The sequence below is a fragment of the Syngnathoides biaculeatus genome, chromosome 3, assembly GCF_019802595.1.
Source record: "Syngnathoides biaculeatus isolate LvHL_M chromosome 3, ASM1980259v1, whole genome shotgun sequence".
NCBI classification, from domain to species: domain Eukaryota; kingdom Metazoa; phylum Chordata; class Actinopteri; order Syngnathiformes; family Syngnathidae; genus Syngnathoides; species Syngnathoides biaculeatus.
In genome coordinates this window covers 35,704,926-35,725,445 of record NC_084642.1, presented here as the reverse complement: position 1 = coordinate 35,725,445, position 20,520 = coordinate 35,704,926, and the positions used below count along the sequence as shown (strand labels likewise).

Here is a 20,520-nt window from a genome sequence, read left to right as displayed (position 1 = left end):
TCGACGGCGACTGGCACGCGGCCGCCTCACGCCCTGACTCGGCAGCGACAGGTATTCTTCCGTTTCACGTTGCAACTTCGTTGCCTTGTGTTAGTGAGTTTCATTCACTGCCTGTGGGACTCTCCGCTCTACACGTGAGTTCGAGTAACCCAAGTCACAGTGATTCTGTGGCCTTTTGTTTGATCCTGTCCTGTTGAGTTGTTTGTTTGTCCCATAGTCATTGGACCTTGCTGCATGTCTTTTGGAACCCGCCTAGCGTAGCGTTTCTGTACCTCTGCCTTGTCAGACTACTACACCGTGTATGACACAGTTTCCGGAATAAACTGCATTGAACATAATGCCTCTGCCTTGAAGTCCTGCATTTGGGTCCTCCCCCAAACCAGAGGTTCATGACATCCTCGGGCGTGCTTCCTTCTCTTCTGTCTATTCCTAGCATCCCCCTCCGCTATCCTCCTCCTCCTCTTCCTAACAGGTTGTGGTGCCTGCTTTGGGTTTTTCCTTTTTTTGTTGTAGTTCTTTTCTTGTCGGGGCAGCACGGTGGCGCAGCTGTAGAGCATTGGCCTTCTCGGGTCCTGGGTCCCTGCCTGTGTGAAATTTGTATTTTCTCCCCATGCCTGTGTGGGTTTTCTCCAGGCACTCTGGTTTCCTCCCACATCCCAGAAACATGCATTCATGGCAGACTCTAAATTGCCCCTAGGTGTGATTGTGAGTGTGACTGTTGTCTGTTTCCATGTGCCCTGCAATATACTGGCAACCAGTTCAAGGTGTACCCCGCTTCCGGCCCAATGATTGCAGGGATAGGCTCCAGCACTCCCGTGACTTAACCCTAATTTAGAGAGAAGTGATAGGGGTAGAACCACATAAACTGAACATGTGCAGAACTATTGAAGTGGCAGCAGCTCCCTTGGTCAAAAAATAAAACCATGCAGTTTCACTCCATTTTCACTCCATTATGTGAGTATATTATTATAATGACTCCATTATTACATTATTGGCTTCACCCCGGTTTCACATTCATTTTCTGAGCCGCTTATCCTCAAAAGGCTCGCAGGTGTGCTGGAGCCTATCCCAGCTCTCATCAGACAGGAGATGGGGGACACCCTGAACTGGTCGCCAACCAATCACAGGGCACATAGAGACAGACAACAGTCACACTTTGGAGCCCAATTAATGCATGTTTTTGGGATGTGGAAAGAAACCGGAATGCCTGGAGAAAACCAAAGCAGACACGGGGAGAACATACAAACTCAGCACTGGCGGGGCCAGGATTTGAACCCCGGTCCTCAGAACTCTGAGGGCAACACTCTACTACTGCGCCACCGTGCCAGTTTCACTTACATTTTCTACGACATTTTTTTTAATAATTACAAACATATCTTATTCATTTATCTTTTACCAACGTGTTGTGAAAGGCAGAACAAATAAACGATCTTCGATTGGATATTCATATCAGTGTCCATGGTGTAAGTAATAACACTACAATAGCCTTTTTTTTTTTTTTTTTTTTTTTTTTTAAATATGTAAGCATTCGGTACTGGCTTGTCAAATGTAAAATGTCAATTTGGCCCCCGAGGCAAAGTTTGGCCACCCATGGTCTAAAACCACCACTGGGACTGGGCAAAATGACTCCCATTCTCAGCCTCTAGCTGGAATATGCAGGGATTGTCCCGAATTCTGAAAATTGTAAATACAAAGGCCCCTGGCGTGAAAATATACGCGGTCCCCCAGCCCCCGAATATATTCAATGTGGTTTACTGCTTTGAGGTCACTGTAATAAATGAAAGGATTTTTTCAAGCCGCTTGCCAGCAGACAGGATATCCGGTCAAACCGGAAAACAAGATTGTCGTCAGGATGATTCTTTTTCCTATCAGCTAACGTCGACCAGAATGTAACATATGGAGTTAGTAAAAATAAATATTGGGGGAGCAGATATGCGACACTATTTCTTCCATTTTGTATGAATAATGTTATTTTTTATGCTTCCTTGAGTCGTTGTCCTCCGCCAAAGAGAGGTTGGTTGAACTGCTAGTACGTTAGCTCCAAGTGGAGTCCCGAGCCACCTGTCACCCTTTTTCAATGGCACGCAATTTGACTTTTATAGCGTCAGGCAGTTGTTTACTTATTATATCTGTCCGTCTTATTCCGCTTATCAATGCCTGAACACGGACCAAGGATGAATGGGTTTTCTTTCAGCGAACTGTGCTGGCTATTCTGTTGCCCGCCCTGTCCCAGTCGCATCGCGGCGAAACTAGCTTTCCTTCCACCTGAGCCCACGTACCTGATCCATACCGATGCAGATGGAGGAACGAGCTTGCATTTAACCGAACGCGCGGACTGGCAGTATTCTCAGCGTGAACTCGACGTGGTGGAAGTATTTAGCACCCGAAGTAGTCGGGGTAACCGGGTGCAAACCATGTTTGTGCGTTGTGCCCCCAACAGCCGCTACACACTACTATTTTCCCATGGAAACGCCGTGGACTTGGGACAGATGTGCAGTTTTTACATCGGCTTGGGGTCCCGAATCAACTGCAACGTGTTTTCTTACGACTACTCGGGCTATGGAGTTAGTACTGGCAAGGCCTCTGAGAAGAACATGTATGCGGATATCGAGGCGGCTTGGCATGTCCTGAGGAACAAGTGAGTTAGAACCTTGCAATTCATCAAGAATCTCACCGATACGTGGCTGTTTCTGCATATCACAATGTAGACGTCCCTCCCCTTATTCTGTGATAGCTACAACTAGATAAGTCACCACAAAAGTAATTACAGTATGAATGGATACAGCGATACAGTATGTTACTAAAATGTTAAGTATACAGTATATCCTAATTGAGGCGTGACACACACAAACAAACCCATACAAATGAGTCATAGTTTATAAGAATTTGGTCAGTATAATGGATTTTTTTTTTTTTTGCCACTTTTAATTTGACACCTTGTACTGGATTTTCTTATCCTTAAAGCATTTTAAACCATGACTAAATTTGAGACTGAAACTATAACTCAGGTAGACAAAAAAATCCTGTATGATAGTCTCCATCCAACCATCCATTTTCTTAGTCGCTTATCCTCACAAGGGTCGCGGGAGTGCTGGATCCTATACCAGCTGTCACCAGACAGGAGGTGAGGTTCAGCCTGAACTGGTGGCCAGCCAATTGCAGGGCACATGAAGACAGATAACGGTCACACTCACAATCACACTTAGGGGCAAGTTAGAGTGTCCAATTAATTCATGTTTTTGGGATGTGGTTGGAAACCGGAGTGCCCGGAGAAAACCCACACAGGCACGCGGAGAACACGGAAACTCAACATAGGTGGGGCCAGGATTGAACCTAGGACCTCAGAATTGTGAGGCCAACGCTTTACAGCTGCTCCAGTGTGCTGCCGTATGGTAGTCTCATTAGTTTGAAGTGAAATAAAAAGAGCATATTTAGATTTCTGGGTCAAACCGAGAGCAACCGTCAGATTTACTTCAAACGTCACAAAAAAAAAAAAAAAACAACAAAAAATGAGAATAGTGAATAATGACCATGGATTTCTGTTATGTTCAAAATCTATGAACATGTGACTTTCAAAGCTGAAATCAAGGAACATTTTCATCTTTACTAGAACAACAGAAAGTCATACATTTTTTCAAATTCATTCAATTTCAAAAACAAGGGGCTTCAGGGATTTCTCAACAACATAATATGTTATGTTATAGAACATTCCGAAAACACAATTTTGCTGGACCACCACTAAGTTTACGTGACCAAAATTTGACAGTGAAATGGTAAGACAATGGCGTTTTTCTGGCTTTAGAAACATACGTAAAAGTCCTGAAAATTGTCATTCATCCAGTTAAAAGGGAACTCGACACAAACTCACCAGTCATAGCATTCATTACTACACATGAGCAATCTAGTGGGTTGAAACACCCAAGGACGAAGTAAAACTTCTTTGGAAATTGGAATACCAACACCATAAAAATAGCTACATGAACACTTTTCCCAGTTCCCTTGAGTCCCAGTTTTAAAATTTAGCAGCACACTTGCGCGGTGTATCATTACTAAAAAAGATACCTCACACTGAAAAATATGACACAATGTCTTTTCAGAATGAGAAATTTTAAGAGCGCCTAATCTGCCCACCCTGAATTTGTGTGTGCAGTACAAGTCTCCAAATAAAAAGCAAAAAGCATTTTGCTTCATGCAGTCCTATGTAGTGCACATATTTGAAGTCATTAAAAACAGAAACTGCAGTTAAATATGTCAAGAATTTGTATGTTCACTGTATGAAAACTGACCTTCGATTTAAAAAGATTGTGGCTCAGATATACTCTTCAAATCATCCAGAATGTAAACTGCTAAAGGCCTATGGTAGAAGTCAGTCAACAGTGAAATTGATTGAAACATAAAAAAACATTGCGGTCTATAAGACCCTCAGGGTAATTGTGCTCATATGCTGAAGACCATGACTCTGATGGATAAAATTCTAGAAGGTGTGTCGTTTATTAGCTTTTCTTAAAGCTACCCTCCTGCACAGAGGTAATATTTAGTTTGAAAATTAGGTTCACCGTGTCTTAATGTTTGATATCTTTTGTAAATACCTACTGGGTTAATGTAAATTATTTGCCATACAATATATTCATATTACAAACCTTTATTGAAAACTACCTCATCAAGAGGAGGGCTGAACCATTTGGGAAGAAGACTCATGAAGGTGAGGTTGTGTTTTGTTTTTCTTTTAAACTAACATTGCGATTTCGCAAGTGATTTTTCAGGAGGAGGTTTATCTTCAGAATTATTCAGTAACTACAAGAAATAATCTATTCTATAGTATAACCAACAAAACATTGAATATACCCAATAAATAAACTTTCTTGTTGGCTAGGGGTGAATGTTATGATGAATTGAGCTGAAAATACGTCTTGAACCACGACACCCAGAGTTTTGTCTGCCGTTAAACATTTAGAAGGTGAGAACAGTCACTCACATTTGATGAGTGCGTTCGCACCCGCGCGCCTTCGCACTCGCAAATCTGCACAGTCGAGCATGAAAAATAACGCACGTAAAATTTGTTCCGAGTAGAAAAAATAGATACTGAAATACTGAGCATGTACGGAAGTAGATGCCAAAAGCACATGTTCCGAGCTGCTTCACGTACTCAGAGCGCATTTACATCGATAGGCATCAACATAACGAGCCATGTCAAAGGAAATTCAGCTACAACAGGGGTGCTCAATGTGTCGATTGCGAGGCAGTTTAGGTTGATCGTGTGACGTGATTATATGAATACTTAGTTTTGAAATTGAATGTCTATTGACCTCTAAAAATGATTAATAATAATTATTATTAAATTATGATTATGGTATTAGGTAAAAACTACATACTCAGGTATAACTACTCAGTAAGTTAGTTTAAGGTTTTGAGATTCCATCCCTAATTACAGCTTGTATCTGCGGACATGAGTGACCACACCCATATATTTTTCAAATGTGAGTGACTGGTGATAATAAACGAAGGTACGTGGAAAAACGAAAGACACTTGGCATGAGGACCCATATTAAATGCGACGTCGATGTTTTCGGCGATAAGAAAGTGGACTGTTAATTCGCTTCTGCTTGTCTTGGACAACTGGATCTGCACATGTATCTGAGTTAATAGTCACACAGAAAAGTTTGAAAGTGTATAAAAGTCTGGACGCATACAAATCCTTTGTTGCTGGATCTGTTGTCAATCACCAATAAATCCTGCACAGTGATCGACCCACTTGGATTTTTCAATACAAATACCAATATATAAATAAATGACCCCTGGTTTTACACAAACTTGCATTCATTGACTATGATTGTGAAAAATATTTAGGACAGGGAGTCGTCTCCTCCGTACATGGAAGCGTATTGCGCCCACACACACACACACACACACACACACACACACACCTCTAACCCTCTCTGCGACAGACTTTTTTTTTTTTTTTTTTTTTTTTTGCATTGTTCTCAAATGAGTCAACTTGGCATGATAAATACTTCTTGGTTATTTGAAGTTGAGAAGAATAATTCGTACCTGAAATGATCGCTACACAGGCGTGTGTATTTTGTTGGGCACCAGCCATCACATTTAATTGCCGAAATCCACCGATCTTATCTGGTCTTTTCAGATGATATTCTATAGAATGATCTCTTTGAAGAACTCTCGTCTATTGTGGCAACCAACAGCACAACAAGTCTCGGGCATTGTGAATATTCTGCTCCAGTTCAATGTCGAGCAGCTCTGTTTGACTGTCAATATGGTGTCAGGAAAATGGTGACATCACGTGCACGAGCTCTATACAGTGAAGAAAATAAGTATTTGAACACCCTGCTATATTGCAAGTTCTCCCACTTAGGGTTAGGAGATGTCTGAAATTTTATTATAAGTGCATGTGCACTGTGAAGAAAAATCCAGAAATCACAATGTATGATTTTTAAATGATTTATTTGTGTGATAAATACTGCAAATAAGTATTTGAACACCTGAGAAAATCAATGTTAATATTTGGTTAAACATTTCCTCGAGTAGTTCACCAAGTTTGCACACACTGCAGGAGGGATTTTGGCCCACTCCTACACACAGATCTCAAGATCAGACAGGTTTCTGGGCTGTCGCTGAGAAACATGGAGTTTCAGCTCCCTCCAAAAAAATTCTATTGGGTTTAGGTCTGTAGACTGGCTAGGCCACGGCAGAACCTTGATATGCTTCTTACGGAGCCACTCCTTGGTTTTCCTGGCTGTGTGCTTCGGCTCATTGTCATGTTGAAAGACCCAGCCACGACCCATCTTCAGTCCTCTGACTGAGGGAAAGAGGTTGTTCCCCAAAATCTCACAATACATCGGTCATCCTCTCCTTAATACAGTGCAGTCGTCCTGTCCCATGTGCAGAAAAACACCCCAAAAGCATGATGCTAACACCCCCATCCTTCACTATAGGGATGGTGTTCTTGGGATGGAACTCATTTGTCTTCCTGCAAACACGGTTAGTGGTATTATGACCAAAAAGTTAAATTTTGGTCTCATCTGACCACAAAACTTTCTCCCATGAATCCTCTGTATCATCCAAATGGTGAATGGCAAACTTAAGATGGGCCTAGACACGTGCTAGTTTAAGGAGGGGAACCTGATTTCAAACCATGACGTCTTAGTGTATTACCAACAGTCACCTTGGATACGGTGGTCCCAGCTATTTTCAGGTCATTGACCACATCCTGTCGTGTAGTCCTGGGCTGATTCCTCACCTTTCTCAGGATCATTGAAACCCCACAAGGTGATATCTTGCATGGGGCTCCACTACCCATTGAGATTGACCGTCATGTTTAGCTTCTTCCATTTTCTAATGAATTCTCCAACAGTGGACCATTTTTCACCAAGCTACTTGGCAATTTCTCCGTAGCCCTTTACAGCCGTGTGGAGTTGTACAATTTTGTCTCTGGTGTCTTTGGACAGCTCTTGGCCATGTTACAAGTTTTAGTTTTATGGGGTGGACAGGTGTCTTTATGCAGCTAACGACCTCACACAGGTTCATCAGATTCAGAATAATACATGGAGTGGAGCTGGAATTTTAAAGGTGGACTAACAGGTCTTTGAGGGTCACAATTCTAGCTGATAGGTGTTGAAATACTTAATTGCAGCTGTATCACACAAATAAATTGTTAAAAAAATCATACATTGTGATTTCTCGATTTTTCTTTAGATCATCTCTCCCACGATGAAAATTTCAAACCCCTCCATGATTTTTAAGTGGGAGAACTTGCAATATAGTAGGGTGTTCAAATACTCATTTTCTTCACTGTATGTTTGCCTTTGGTCCACAAGCAACTAGTTCCATTGAACCATGCTTTAAGTCAGGACCATTTCCATTCAGCATGACAACCAAAGTGGTATTAGCAGCTCGAGTTTTGATGAAGAAGGCACCGAGCTCGCTGCGAATACAATTAATTATTAAATTGTAGCACACATTGACCATTGACATTTAAAAGTACCGTACGTCGTCATAATAAATATGCACACTGACCCTGACTGCTTAGTTGGCAGTGGCTGGACGACAGATTGAAGCATTTTATGAAATTGCAGGACAAAAACTCAATAACATTGTTTGCACATGGCAAAATGAGTGCTCACTTTAACTTTTATCACGAAGGAATTTTGACTTGACACAGGCAATTTTGATTCCTCGCCATGGTGAATGTGGGCAATAATCCCTTCTCCACATCTTATTTCAATTTCCCTTTGGCGAGGTGCTGAATGCCCAGCAACCTTCCCTGTATTCAGGCATTATGTCTATACTATACTATAAGAATTCCTTACATTTCAAAACTTGCTATGCTAACTAACAAGCTGGGAACCTGAATATGTGAAGCGCTAAGGCAGCTTGATTTGGGTTTTAGGTGTGGTCTGTATCATGTCCAGGTACTCAGTCTGCACGATAACTTGAACATCATCATCCTGATGCACCTGTGTGCAATAGTCACGCCTGTACTATACAGTGAATCAACTGTAATCTTACAAGTGACAAGCAATGGAACCTGTTTGGAAAGAAAATTAAAGAAGAAAGAAAAGAGAGAAAATTAAAAGATTATACCGTACACCTGCTGCATTTCCCATTTTGCTCTACAGAATGAAAGTTGGCAGCAGTGTGTGAGTACTCGAGCTGCCTTCAGGGACACTGCGTGAATGGGAGTGTTTTTTGTTGTTTTGTAATTCAGTACAAAGAAAATTATTTCTTTCGGAATTCTTTAGTTAACAGGCTGTAGACTCACACTGTGATAATATGGAATTTAGTTTGTTTTGTAATATAAGAATCGATACATTATTTTGGTTTATATAGTCACCCAGAGCTGCGAGGAATGCAGTTATTAGGGTCCTTACACCGTCATTCCTGTCATATTGTGTTACATCTTGTGTTTGCACATTAAGGACAAAAGTCATATTTTAGTTTTAATATCTCATTTAAAAAAAGACCATTCAAGCAACATGTTTTTCAGATTGTTGAAAGCTGCAACTGGCTACTTGTGTGAACAGATTAGGTGGCAACAACAGTAAAATGTAATACAGTACCAGTAGTTTGGGGGGTAAAAGTCCATGAGTAACATATTGTGGGAGGGGATGCGGGAGTTTGGGTTTGGAAGATGAAGTGAACTTTATGTAGAAAATGAAGTTTCCCAACAGTAATTCAGTATAATTTCAAAAAGCAAAATGCATTGTACATTTCAAAAATATTGCAGTCATTTTTTTTCCCAATATCTTTCAGTCCTAACGGGTACTCTTTAAAAAACACATCTTCATTTGTTGAGTTTTATTTGCATGTTCTTAGTCTCTGCTTTGTCAACGCAGGTATGGGGTAACACCAGAGAACATCATCCTCTATGGTCAGAGTATTGGCACTGTGCCCACCATTGACCTCGCTGCTCGCTATGAATGTGCAGCCATCATTCTGCACTCACCACTTATGTCGGGTCTTCGAGTGGCTTTCCCGAATACACGCAAGACTTACTGCTTTGATGCTTTCCCTAGGTGAGTCATTCTCACGGGACCCTGTGCGCGAACTTGTACAGTACATATCTGGCCTCTTAAAGGGCCACTGTCATGAAATGCATGATTTTTAGTGTGTTATTAATGAAAAAACAGCAGATGATTTTGACGTATACAGCTTTTTGTAACTCACGCCATGAAAATCCTCTCGACGGTGTTGTTCATCGCGTACTGCGGCGGCTATGAACAACCCCTAAAGCAGCCCGGCTCGGCTCCGTGATAGGCGCCGAAAATGAGCCACACCGGCTGGCTGCGATGAGCCGCAATGGCTCATCTCCGCCGCAGAAATGGATCAGTCGGGGAAGGTGGTTTGGCCGTGATTGCATATCATCTGAATATGGCTCGAAACAGTTGGGTAATATTGCCCCGGTAACTTCACTCGGTTGTGTGATGTTCTCTTCTTCGAGAAGAGCTTCCGTGTCAGAAGGGGGGTGTTTGTCTCCCATAGTAGGGTCCACCGCTTGTTTTTATTGGCGAATGTCCGGGTGACGTCACGGACAGGGGATACAGCCAATATGGCAACTACTTGGATGTCGTCGAATGAGATTTCCGCAACTTTGTGCATGGATGACGCGCTCTCCGCTCATATTTTTTTGTATAGACCTTGAAAGTGAATAATGTTATATGTATTTTTCATTAAAATATCTATTTTTTAATGTTTATAGGGCTGACACTTGCCCTTAAAATTTTTGAGTGGTCTGGAATTAATGGATCTCACAATAAGTACTTCGCGTGACTTTTCTAGTGAACCTTTGTTTTAGTTGTAAAGTTTTACAGTAGCTGAGGTGTTAAATTTACAAGGATGGTGGAGAATTATTAAAAATGGAAGCTGTTCTGCCCCAAGTGTTTAATATGTTAAGAAGATCGATTTTATTAGAAAAGATCTGTTTGTGTTGTTAATTTTGAGAGTGCATTGCTGATCTTTTATTTTGAAACTGTAGAATACAGGAAGTAGGAAGCGCTGAGCAGAGCAAAACGGTAAAAAAGCATGTCAACAGTTGAAAGATGTAGCACGTTGAAATCATCTTATTCCTGTGCATGAATCCGTCAGAAAGCAATGGCTGTGAGTAATTTATGTTATTTACATGTTTCAGAAGTATTGTTAGTAACTTTAACAGTATCTTCGTGCATATTTGTGAGCTGCACTGATTTAGTAACTTTACATGTTGTTCATTCTCATGAGATAGCTAGCAGCAGTATGTGTATCTGCTACTCACTTCACTAGAATGCTGTTGCTGTTTGTGGTTAGACTTACTGAATGTGAATGTTTAATTCATATACTAATGGAAGATGTTTATACTCCATACTGATTTGACATTGCAGTCTGTTTAGTATGTTTTGTAATTCTTTTTCTAGTTTCACTCCATTTTCATTGTGTCACCCGACTTGACCTGTTAAGAAGTCATTAAAGGAGCAAGCACGCTCACTTCCTGGCTCTTGAAAAGGAGTTTGGCTGGCTGTTTATTCATGTTAGCACTTTGGAAGTAAAACACATGAAGAGAACAGTACAGTGAAAAGCCAGTGAATCAGAAGGATTCGTCTGCCACAGTTATGGAAGCACAAGCAATAGAAAAGGAGGAGAAAGCGGCATCAGTGTTCAGCTCCAACTCCAAAGCCACTTCCAAGTCTTCAGTAGTTAGTGCTGCTGCTAGAGCTAAAGCCGAAGCTCCACGCACCAGAGCCACATTCGCTCAGAAGGAGTTAGAACTGAAAAGACAGAGAGCTAGATTGGATTTGGAAAAGGCTACACTAGAAGCGGCTTTAGAAGCTCTAGGACTGGAAAAGCCAGCTGCTGCTGCTATTGTAGAGGCTGAAGTTTTAGAAGCTGCAGCAGGACCAGAATATGAGGATAGGTGCAGCGCCAGGAGTCGCATCTCATCGCAGATAACATGTCAGCGTACAAAGGCATATGTGGAACATCAGGCTCGAGCCAGCTTTGAAACTGCATCGTCTGTGGATATAACTCCTCATTGTTTTAAAGAAGCGTCACCACCAAGACAGCAGGAAGCTCCTGAATTAACTCCTGCACACAACTGTGATGCTACGCCTACAAGGAACACACAGCAAAGTGAGTACTTATCAGCACCTCAGCCTCAGACAAGCCTGTTTAAGCGCTCCAACCCGCACTCTCAGCCTCTCAGCTCGCAACCTCAGAACCCCCAGTCCTCCTTTAAAACCTATCAGGAGCAGAGCTCTCCCTTATTCAGTCATGCTAGCCAATCAAACCACTTCATACAGAGTAACCCACAGCATTCTTCTTCTGCTCCAGCCGCTAACATGATAGACTTCGCTAGGTACCTCGCCCGCAGAGAGTTGGTAACCACGGGGGTCACTAAATTCGATGACCATTCTGAGAGCTACAGAGCATGGGAGTCCTCTTTCCTTAACGCCATTCAGGGCTTAGAGTTAACAGCCAGTGAAGAGCTGGACCTCCTGGTAAAATGGCTGGGAAAGGAGTCATCTGAACTTGTTAAAAAAATACGTGCTGTCCACATCACCAATCCTCACGCTGCTCTCGAATTAGCCTGGACAAGACTCCAAGAATGCTATGTTACCCCTGAAGTGATTGAGAATGCTTTATTCAAACGATTGGACAATTTTCCTCGGCTAACCTCCAAAGATAACATCAAGCTAAGAGAACTTTGCGATCTGCTCTTGGAACTATTCTCAGCCAAGCAGGATGGCTATCTACCAGGACTGAGCTACCTTGACACTCCTCGAGGGATTAAGCCAATCGTGGAAAAGCTGCCACCAAACTTACAGGAAAAATGGCTGTATGCTGGCTCAAACTACAAAGAACGGTACAGCGTGTGTTTCCCTCCTTTCTCGTTTTTTGTTGACTTTGTCAGATGTCAGGCAAAGGCCAGAAATGACCCCAGCTTTGTGTTGGTGAGCAGTAACCGCAGCCATTACCATAGTGAAAGATCCACAACCAAGCATGATAGTGCTAGGACAGCTGTGTTTGTGCATAGAACAGATGTGTCAACAACAGATTCAAGCTTGTTACACAAAGCATCTACTGACGAGAAAGGTAGTGATGACCCAACCAAGTACTGTCCAGTGCACAATAAGCCACATCCTCTGGAAAAATGTAGAGCTTTTAGAATGAAGCCGCTAATGGAACGCAAAAGGCTGCTAAAAGAATACAGACGTTGTTTCAAGTGCTGTTCTGGTACTCATGTGGCTAGAGAATGTCCAGCAGAGCTGAAATGCAATGAGTGTGAAAGCAATCAACATTGCACTGTCATGCACCCAGACACTGCTGTCTCCCTTGCACCATCTCCTCCGACAGAATCAGACGTAGAACAGCAAAACAGCTCTCCAGAAGTGACCTCCAGGTGCACCAAGGTCTGCGGCGAAGGTCTCCCACCAAGGTCCTGCGCCAAGATATGTTTAGTCCGGGTTTTTCCCCAAGGACAGCGAGAACGCTCAATCAAGATGTATGCCATCCTCGACGACCAGAGCAATCGATCACTGGCCAGGTCTGAGTTTTTTTAAGCTGTTTGACATCCAAGGGGACCATACACCTTACCTGATGAGGACCTGTGCTGGAACCACGGAAATGACTGGGAGAAAGGCTGTTGGTTTTCAGATCGAAGCATTGAATGGTGAAGTGTGTTTGGACTTGCCTCCGCTCATTGAATGTAATGAAGTTACGAGCAACAGATCGGAAATCCCTTCTCCAGAGATCGCTCACTCCCATGCTCACTTGAGATCCATGGCACCTCACATCCCAAAGATCGATCCTAAAGCACAGATCTTAATCCTACTGGGGAGAGACCTCATACAAGTTCACAAGGTGAGAGATCAAATCAATGGACCCCACAACGCTCCCTTTGCCCAGCGTTTGGATTTAGGATGGGTTATAGTAGGGGAGGTTTGCATCGATAGTACATACAAGTCCACTGTATCAGTCCTTAAAACCCATGTCCTACGGAATGGACGCCCATCTTTTCCGATGCCCTGCCAGAATCACATCAGTGTGAGAGAGAGAGTAGGCTACGGCGGGGAGCACAGACAGTCTACCTCCGCACAGCTGACAACATATCCTGCGTCTGGTGTTACTGCAAAAGATAAACTCGGACGAGATGTGTTCATGAGAACGGAAGATGATAACAAACCTGCCTTGTCCTTCGAAGATGAGACCTTTCTGGAGATCATGCAAGCAGAGTTCAAGAGAGATGAGCAAAACAAATGGATCGCTCCTCTACCATTCAGAACACCCAGACCACGCCTTCCAAACAACCGTGCTCAAGCTCTCTCCCGTCTTCATTCATTGCAACGCACATTGAAGAAAAATCCTACAATGAAAGAACAGTTTGTCGACTTGATGGAGAAACTCTTCAACAATAAACATGCAGAGGAAGCCCCCCCTCTCTCTGAGGATGAAGAATTGCAAATTGTTTTAAAGTCTGCTACAGAACTTAGAAATATTATTTTCTCAAGATGTCACTCAGTGACGTCCCTTCACAGTGATTTCGAAAATTAGGGTCTTGGAAAATCCATTAAGAAATTGAGTCTGCAGACCTTTACCAATCAATTGTGTTCTTCAAACTAACCAGTAGGCATATAATGTATCATGCTGCCACCTCGAATCGTGGCTAAGATATAATGCACTTCAAAAGCAATCAGTCTCTGACAAACCTGGTACTTCGTGACACTAAATTATGCTCTCCATAATGCACTCAACATCAACTGCAGTATCTACGGACGGAGTACACCCTGAACTTGTCATCAGCCAATCGCAGAGCACGTACAAACAACCATTCGCACACACATTCATACCTACTGGCTATTTAGAGTCTTCAGTCAACCTACCACCTATGTTTTTGTGGATGTGGGAGGAAACTGGAGTATCTACAGAAAACCCACGCAGACACGTGGCGAACTCCACACAGCTAAGGTTGGATTTGAACCAGAGTCCTCAAGACTGTGAGGCAGATGGCTCCGTGGCATTAACTTTTTTTTTTTAAAGGTTCTAAAAATGTCTGGCAGATGAAATCAGCTTTGCTGGCAATTATGTATTGCAGGAGGGTCCAAACAAATTAATGAAAAAAAACACTGGAATTTTAGCAATATCTTTTTTTCCTCACATGGTCACTAAAAATATGAAACGCCTTATGTATGCTAATAATCCTGATTCTAACATTCTCTTCTCTCTTTGCTCTCCATAGTATTGACAAGGTGTCCAAGGTGGCATCCCCCGTGTTGGTGATCCACGGTACAGAGGATGAAGTGATTGACTTCTCTCATGGCTTGACAATGTATGAACGCTGCCCCCGTGCCGTCGAGCCCCTCTGGGTGGAAGGAGCGGGGCACAATGACATCGAACTCTATGCACAATACCTGGAGAGACTCAAGCAGTTCATTTCCTTTGAGCTTCACACGTCCTCTTGAGTGGAGTCCGGCACACACAGGCCAGGGTTCAACAGGACAGTCTTCTCCTTTTAAGCGCCAAACTTCATCCTCAAGCAGAAACAGGACTGTAGTAAACATATCACATGGCATTCCCATGTCTTTGTAGACTCTTTAGGGATTATAATGAAAGGTGTACTATCCAGCTCAATTTCTTTGGTCCGCGCACACCTCATTCTCTTGTTGAATTAAGAACATTTACTTATTCTAATCAATTCATAGTGGGATTCCTGCCTGCTGAGAGTTTCTGACGTGGTCACACTTGATATATATATTTTATACTCTTACAAAAGAAAATTGTTTTTCCACCTCAAGTGACAATTCAAGTTTGTAGATTTTCTGTATTCCTGGGTTTTATTTTCAGGACTAATCAAACAAATGCACTTTTTTGTGCAACTACTTTCAGGAATTATATTTTTTCTGCCCTCCTTCAAGCATTCCAGTTTTTTTTGTTTATTTTGTGAATTTTTTTTTTTTTCCTAAATTGCACACCTACTATATTTTATACTGCTTTTCTAGCTGTGATCTCTGGAACACTAATGACTGCTAACCTCTGGTCCAAGAAGAAGGTGCATACAGATTCTGTATTTTAACAAGTCAGTCAAGACATTACAAACACATGTTGAGAAAAATGGATGCTTGCCTCAACAAAATAAAAATAACAATATCAGGGCTATTCTTTTGCAAACCAGACATGTTTCTTTAGAATTATGTTTTACATTTTCTTTTATTGAACCGCAAAATGTGGTCTACGTCAAACACTATGTTGCCACTTTTTTGGTGTATCTACTCTACTGTTACACTCCAAATAAACAATATTCTCACAGTTCCCAGCAACCTTGTTGGGTACATGGCGGCTCGAAGTGACTTATACATGCTGCTGTTTTTGTTTGAGATGCAGTCATTCAAACACTGTGAAAGCTGGGAAAAACAATGAAATATTTGTAACCGACTGAACCTCGGATTTAAGCTGCTCCAACCGTCATTGTCAGGATGTGTCCCTGACTCCTATTGGGTGGACAACAGTCAAGTTGTACTTTCCTTAAAAAATACTGCTTGCTGAGCCCTTGTGGAAGTTTGCAGTTTCTTTTAGGATCACGCTCCAAAGAAGTGAGAACAAAATGTAGGCAGCTTAATTGCTTCTTGTTTAGGTTGTCATTTTTAGACAGCATTTTTTTTTTTTTTTGTTATGGAAGAAGAATGCATAAAAAAGTTAGAATTAAACTGACAATAATAAAAAAAGTCAAACACTGCTAAAGTATATTGTTGAAAATGTAAAACTGAGAAGGTTGTGTTTAAGCAGTAATAATTTGATTGTGAAATGATTTTTGTCATATTTGTGGTATCTCATTGGCAAACTTTGGTTGATCTTTTTAATAGTTTGAAGGGCCCCCTCCCGCTTTAGTTTTGGTAGCTGTTTTGATACTTGAAATTTCTATGATTACTATTTTAAATGTTGCTAGATTGTTAGTCTATGAAGTCACTCATTGATATTAACGTACAATGTTCTGCCTAGTCTCACTGACACTGGAGTCATTTATGAAAACTATAAAGCAAATGGCACTAGAAAGTAGATTTTGGTATTATGCCTTAAACATTTTGAAATTGTTGCAAAAAAGCAACACAATGTATGTTTAAATGCTTGAAGAATAAAAATGCAAGAAAATGAATTAGTGTTTCACAGTTTTTAAGATTTGTTTAAATGACAGTGCAAAATAACATAATTGAGGGTAAATTATTATTAGGGTCATAATAATTGTTATACAATAAATGCATAGTTGTGAAAATCATCACCTGACCTTATTAGACGGGACAGAGTCTTGATCTACAGTGCTGTGAAAAAGTATTTGCAATCTTATTTTTTTTCTTTTTTTTTCCATCACACATCAGGTTTCAAGTCATCAAACAAATTTTAATATCACTCAGAGACAACCCAAGGAAATACAAAATAAAGTTTTCAAATTACAATTCATTTGATTAGGGCACAAAAAATAATTCCAGACCTTTCTGACCCTCTGTGGAAAAAAGCAATTATCCCCCGTTAAATTACAAAATCACTGTGACTCACCACAAATTTGGGAAAGGTGTCTTCAATTTCACTCGCTACACCCAAACCTGATGATCAGCATACTTGTTGAATCAAGAAATCACTTCAATAGAATCTGTCAGAATATGAAGTAGGCTACAATATCTCAAGAACCAATGCATCATGCCATGATCCAAAGAAATCCAAGAAATGAGGGAAAAAAAGGGATTGAAATTCATCAGTCGGGAAAAGGTTACAACCCCCTTTCCAAAGCGAACCACTTTCAGAGCTAATATCCATAAATTGAGAAAACTGGGAACAATGGCTTCCCAGGAGTGGATGACCAACTAAAATGATACCAAAACTGGGTCGATATCTCATACATGATGGCACAAAAGGACCTTGAACAACATCTAAAGTCCTTCATGCATTGCTGGCCTGAGTCAGTCAGTGTTCTCTTGAACACTCTTGACCATAAGAAAGACACTGGCCAAAAATGGCATCCATGCGACAGTTCCCAGGCGAAAACCCTTGCTGTCACCAAATCATACAAAAGCTTGTCCCACATTTTTCAAAAAGCCTCTTGACTTTTGCAGAAATCTTCTGTGGACAGACAAGTCAATAATTTAACTTTTTGGAAGGTGTGTGGCCTGTTGCATCTGGGGTAAAAATGGCACAGCATTTGATAAAAAGAACATTATACCAACAGTGAAGCATGGTGGTGGCAGTTAGATGGCCTGGGGCTGCTTTGGTGCCTCAGGACCAGGACGACTTGCTGTGATTGACGGAACAATGAATTCTGCTGCGTACCAGAAAATCCTGAAGAACGTCTGGCGATCAGTTTATATCATCAAACTCAAATGCTCATAGATCATGCAGCAGGAAAACGATTTGAAACACACCAGCAAGTCCACGTCTGATTGGCTAAAATAAATACCTAAATAAATGAATTTATGTTATGGAGTGGCAAAGTCCGGATTAAAATTCAATTGAGATGCTGTGTGTGTAACGTTAAATAGGCAGTTCATGCTAAAAAAAAAAGAAGAAAAAAAAACTCCAATATGGCAGAGTTGAAACAATTCTGCAAAGAAGTGTGTGACAAAATTCTTCCAGAGCAATGTGAAAGACTCATCACCAATTATCTCAAACACTTGATTTCAGTTATTGCTGCTAAGGGTGGAACAACCGGTTATTAAGTTCTAGGGGCAATTGCCACTTCAACCTATGGTTCCTGTTGTCGCTTCAGTGCCACTGTCTCTGATCTCTACATCATGCTTGCCCTCAAGATTGTTTTATAAACTTTGCCGTTCATCCCAGCGGAGACTTTTCTGTCACATAACACATTTACTACCTTCCTCCATGTGCTCCAACCTGCTTGGACGTATTTCTTCACCTCCTGACTACACTCAACATTGTGCTGGACTGTTGACCCCCGTTATCTGTTCTCCCTTTTCCCTGAGTCTCCCCCACAGCCCCTCTCATTCACGCATATACAATATATTCTGTCTTACTTTGGCTAATGTTCTAGCCTCCCTTTTCCAGTGCATGCATCCACCTTTCCAACTGTTCCTCCACCTCCTGTCGGCTGTCACTAGCGATCACAATGATTTCTGTAGACATTCTGGTCCACAGAGAATCAAGTTCAACTTCATCTGTCACCCTATCCATCACTACTGCAGATGAAAAAGGGCTCAGGGCTGACCATTGATGTAGTCCAGCCTCCGCACAAGATGTAACCTACCTGTGTGTTTCTATCTCTCTTTTTGTACTGTAGGTCACTTAATGCTCCTGCCTCTTCTGTAAAAAATAAATAAATAAGTGTTCACTTTTCCATCCTTTTTGCAAAGTCTACCACCATCTGTCCCTCCAAATTCCTATCTTGGATGCCTGTCAGGACCATGGCCAAGCCACTGCCCTGGGCAGAGCTGGCAGCAGCTCCACACCTGCACTGTATGGACGCTAATCAGACCAGCCATTTAAGCCTTGAGTTTTTCTCTTGCATTTACCAGTTCATTTTGTTTGTGTGTGTGACACTGCATCATTGTACATGAGTACGCAAGAGTCTTGTAGTGCTTCCCCTTGTTACAGCGTTCCTGTGCCACTATAGTCAAGTCATGTTTTTGTTCCATGCTTTCAAGTTTTGCTTTGTAGTTATTGGACATCGTTTCATGTTTTTGTGCCTCTGCCTTCCAAGCTTTGCCTCATACTTTGCACATTCTTTCAGGATTATTGGACTGACTTTTTGCCACGCATTTTTGTGCTTCCGCCTTTTTGGACTGCTTAGCCTTGTATGACCTCTGCCTGAAACAAAACCACCCTCAACATCATGTGCTTGCCTTGGAGTCCTGCTTTTGGGTCCTGTCCCTCGCCATGTGCTCGTGACAGATCCCATAATTACCAATTGCTTCTTCATCATCGCTGTTTACTTCACCAACATGTTCAGAATCAGAATCAGCTTTACTTGACCAAGTGTGTAAAAAAACACCCAAGGAATTTTTCTCCGGCATACGGTCCTGCCCTCGAACGACATACAGAACAAAGAACAACAAATCAGCAAGAATAAAGAACAAGTGACATTTCTCTTTATAGGAACTATTCCTTATAAAAGTTGTGCTAGATGTAAAATCTTCTTTGTTTAGAAGAGGTACGAGATAAGTGTGTCAACATCCCACATTGTATGAAGCTTGTACAGTCCCTTTACCTGTGTGCGGTTCCCGTAATAGACCAGTGCAATGGCATTGCAATGACAGTTGTGCAAAGGGAGCACGTTAAAGTGACTAATTGTGCCATAGTCTACAAAAATAAATTACTAATACTGTCATTGATTGAACCAGTAGAATATGAGCGTCCCAACAATGGCACAAGGCAGAAAATGGTAAATTTGCTGATTAAGATTGCAATGACTTAATTGCCAGAGGGAAAAAAAACAGTTTGAATGCCTGCTAGTTTTGACTTGCTTTGATCTGTAGCGCTTTCCCGATGGAAGGAGCTGTAAGAGCTGGTGCCCAGGATGTGGCGGCTCCGAAAGAATCTTACCTGGTCTGGACCTAGTTTGGTGTAAGTCCTCCATAGTGGGTAGAGTGGTGCTGATAATCTGTTCAGCTGTTTTGATTGTCCGTTGCAGTCGGAGTTTGTCCTTTTTTGTGGCGGCCCCAAACCAGAGTGTGAGGGAGGTACACAGTACTGATTGGATGACCGCTGTGTAGAACTAACTCAGCAGCTCGCATGACTCAGAAGTCAAAGAAGTACATCCTTTGCTGGACTGTTTTGAGGATGAGGTTGATGTTCGTTTCCCATCTCAGGTCCTTTGAGACTGTAATTCCCAAGAACCTGAAGGTCTCGACAGTTCCCACAAGACAGTTGGACAGCGTCAGGGGCAGCTGTGGTGAAGGTTGGCTCCTGACGTCCACAATCATCTCTACAGTCTTTAGAGTGTTCATGTTTCATTCATGTTCATGACTACCTGCACCAATCACGACTCTCTCTCTGTCCGAGATGCTCAGAATTACTTTGTCTAGCTCCAGAATTTCT

At 41.8% G+C, this 20,520-nt stretch overlaps 1 protein-coding gene across 1 annotated transcript; it reads left to right on the top strand.

Annotated features, from left to right (window-relative positions):
- The first annotated feature begins 1,798 nt into the window (after positions 1–1,798).
- Positions 1,799–16,633, top strand: abhd17c (abhydrolase domain containing 17C, depalmitoylase). Its single transcript, XM_061815600.1, has 3 exons — positions 1,799–2,638; positions 9,351–9,530; positions 14,723–16,633. Exons 1-3 carry the CDS (start codon positions 2,154–2,156, stop codon positions 14,943–14,945), a joined length of 888 nt encoding a protein of 295 aa, XP_061671584.1. The 5' UTR covers positions 1,799–2,153; the 3' UTR covers positions 14,946–16,633.
- The last annotated feature ends 3,887 nt before the right edge of the window (positions 16,634–20,520 follow it).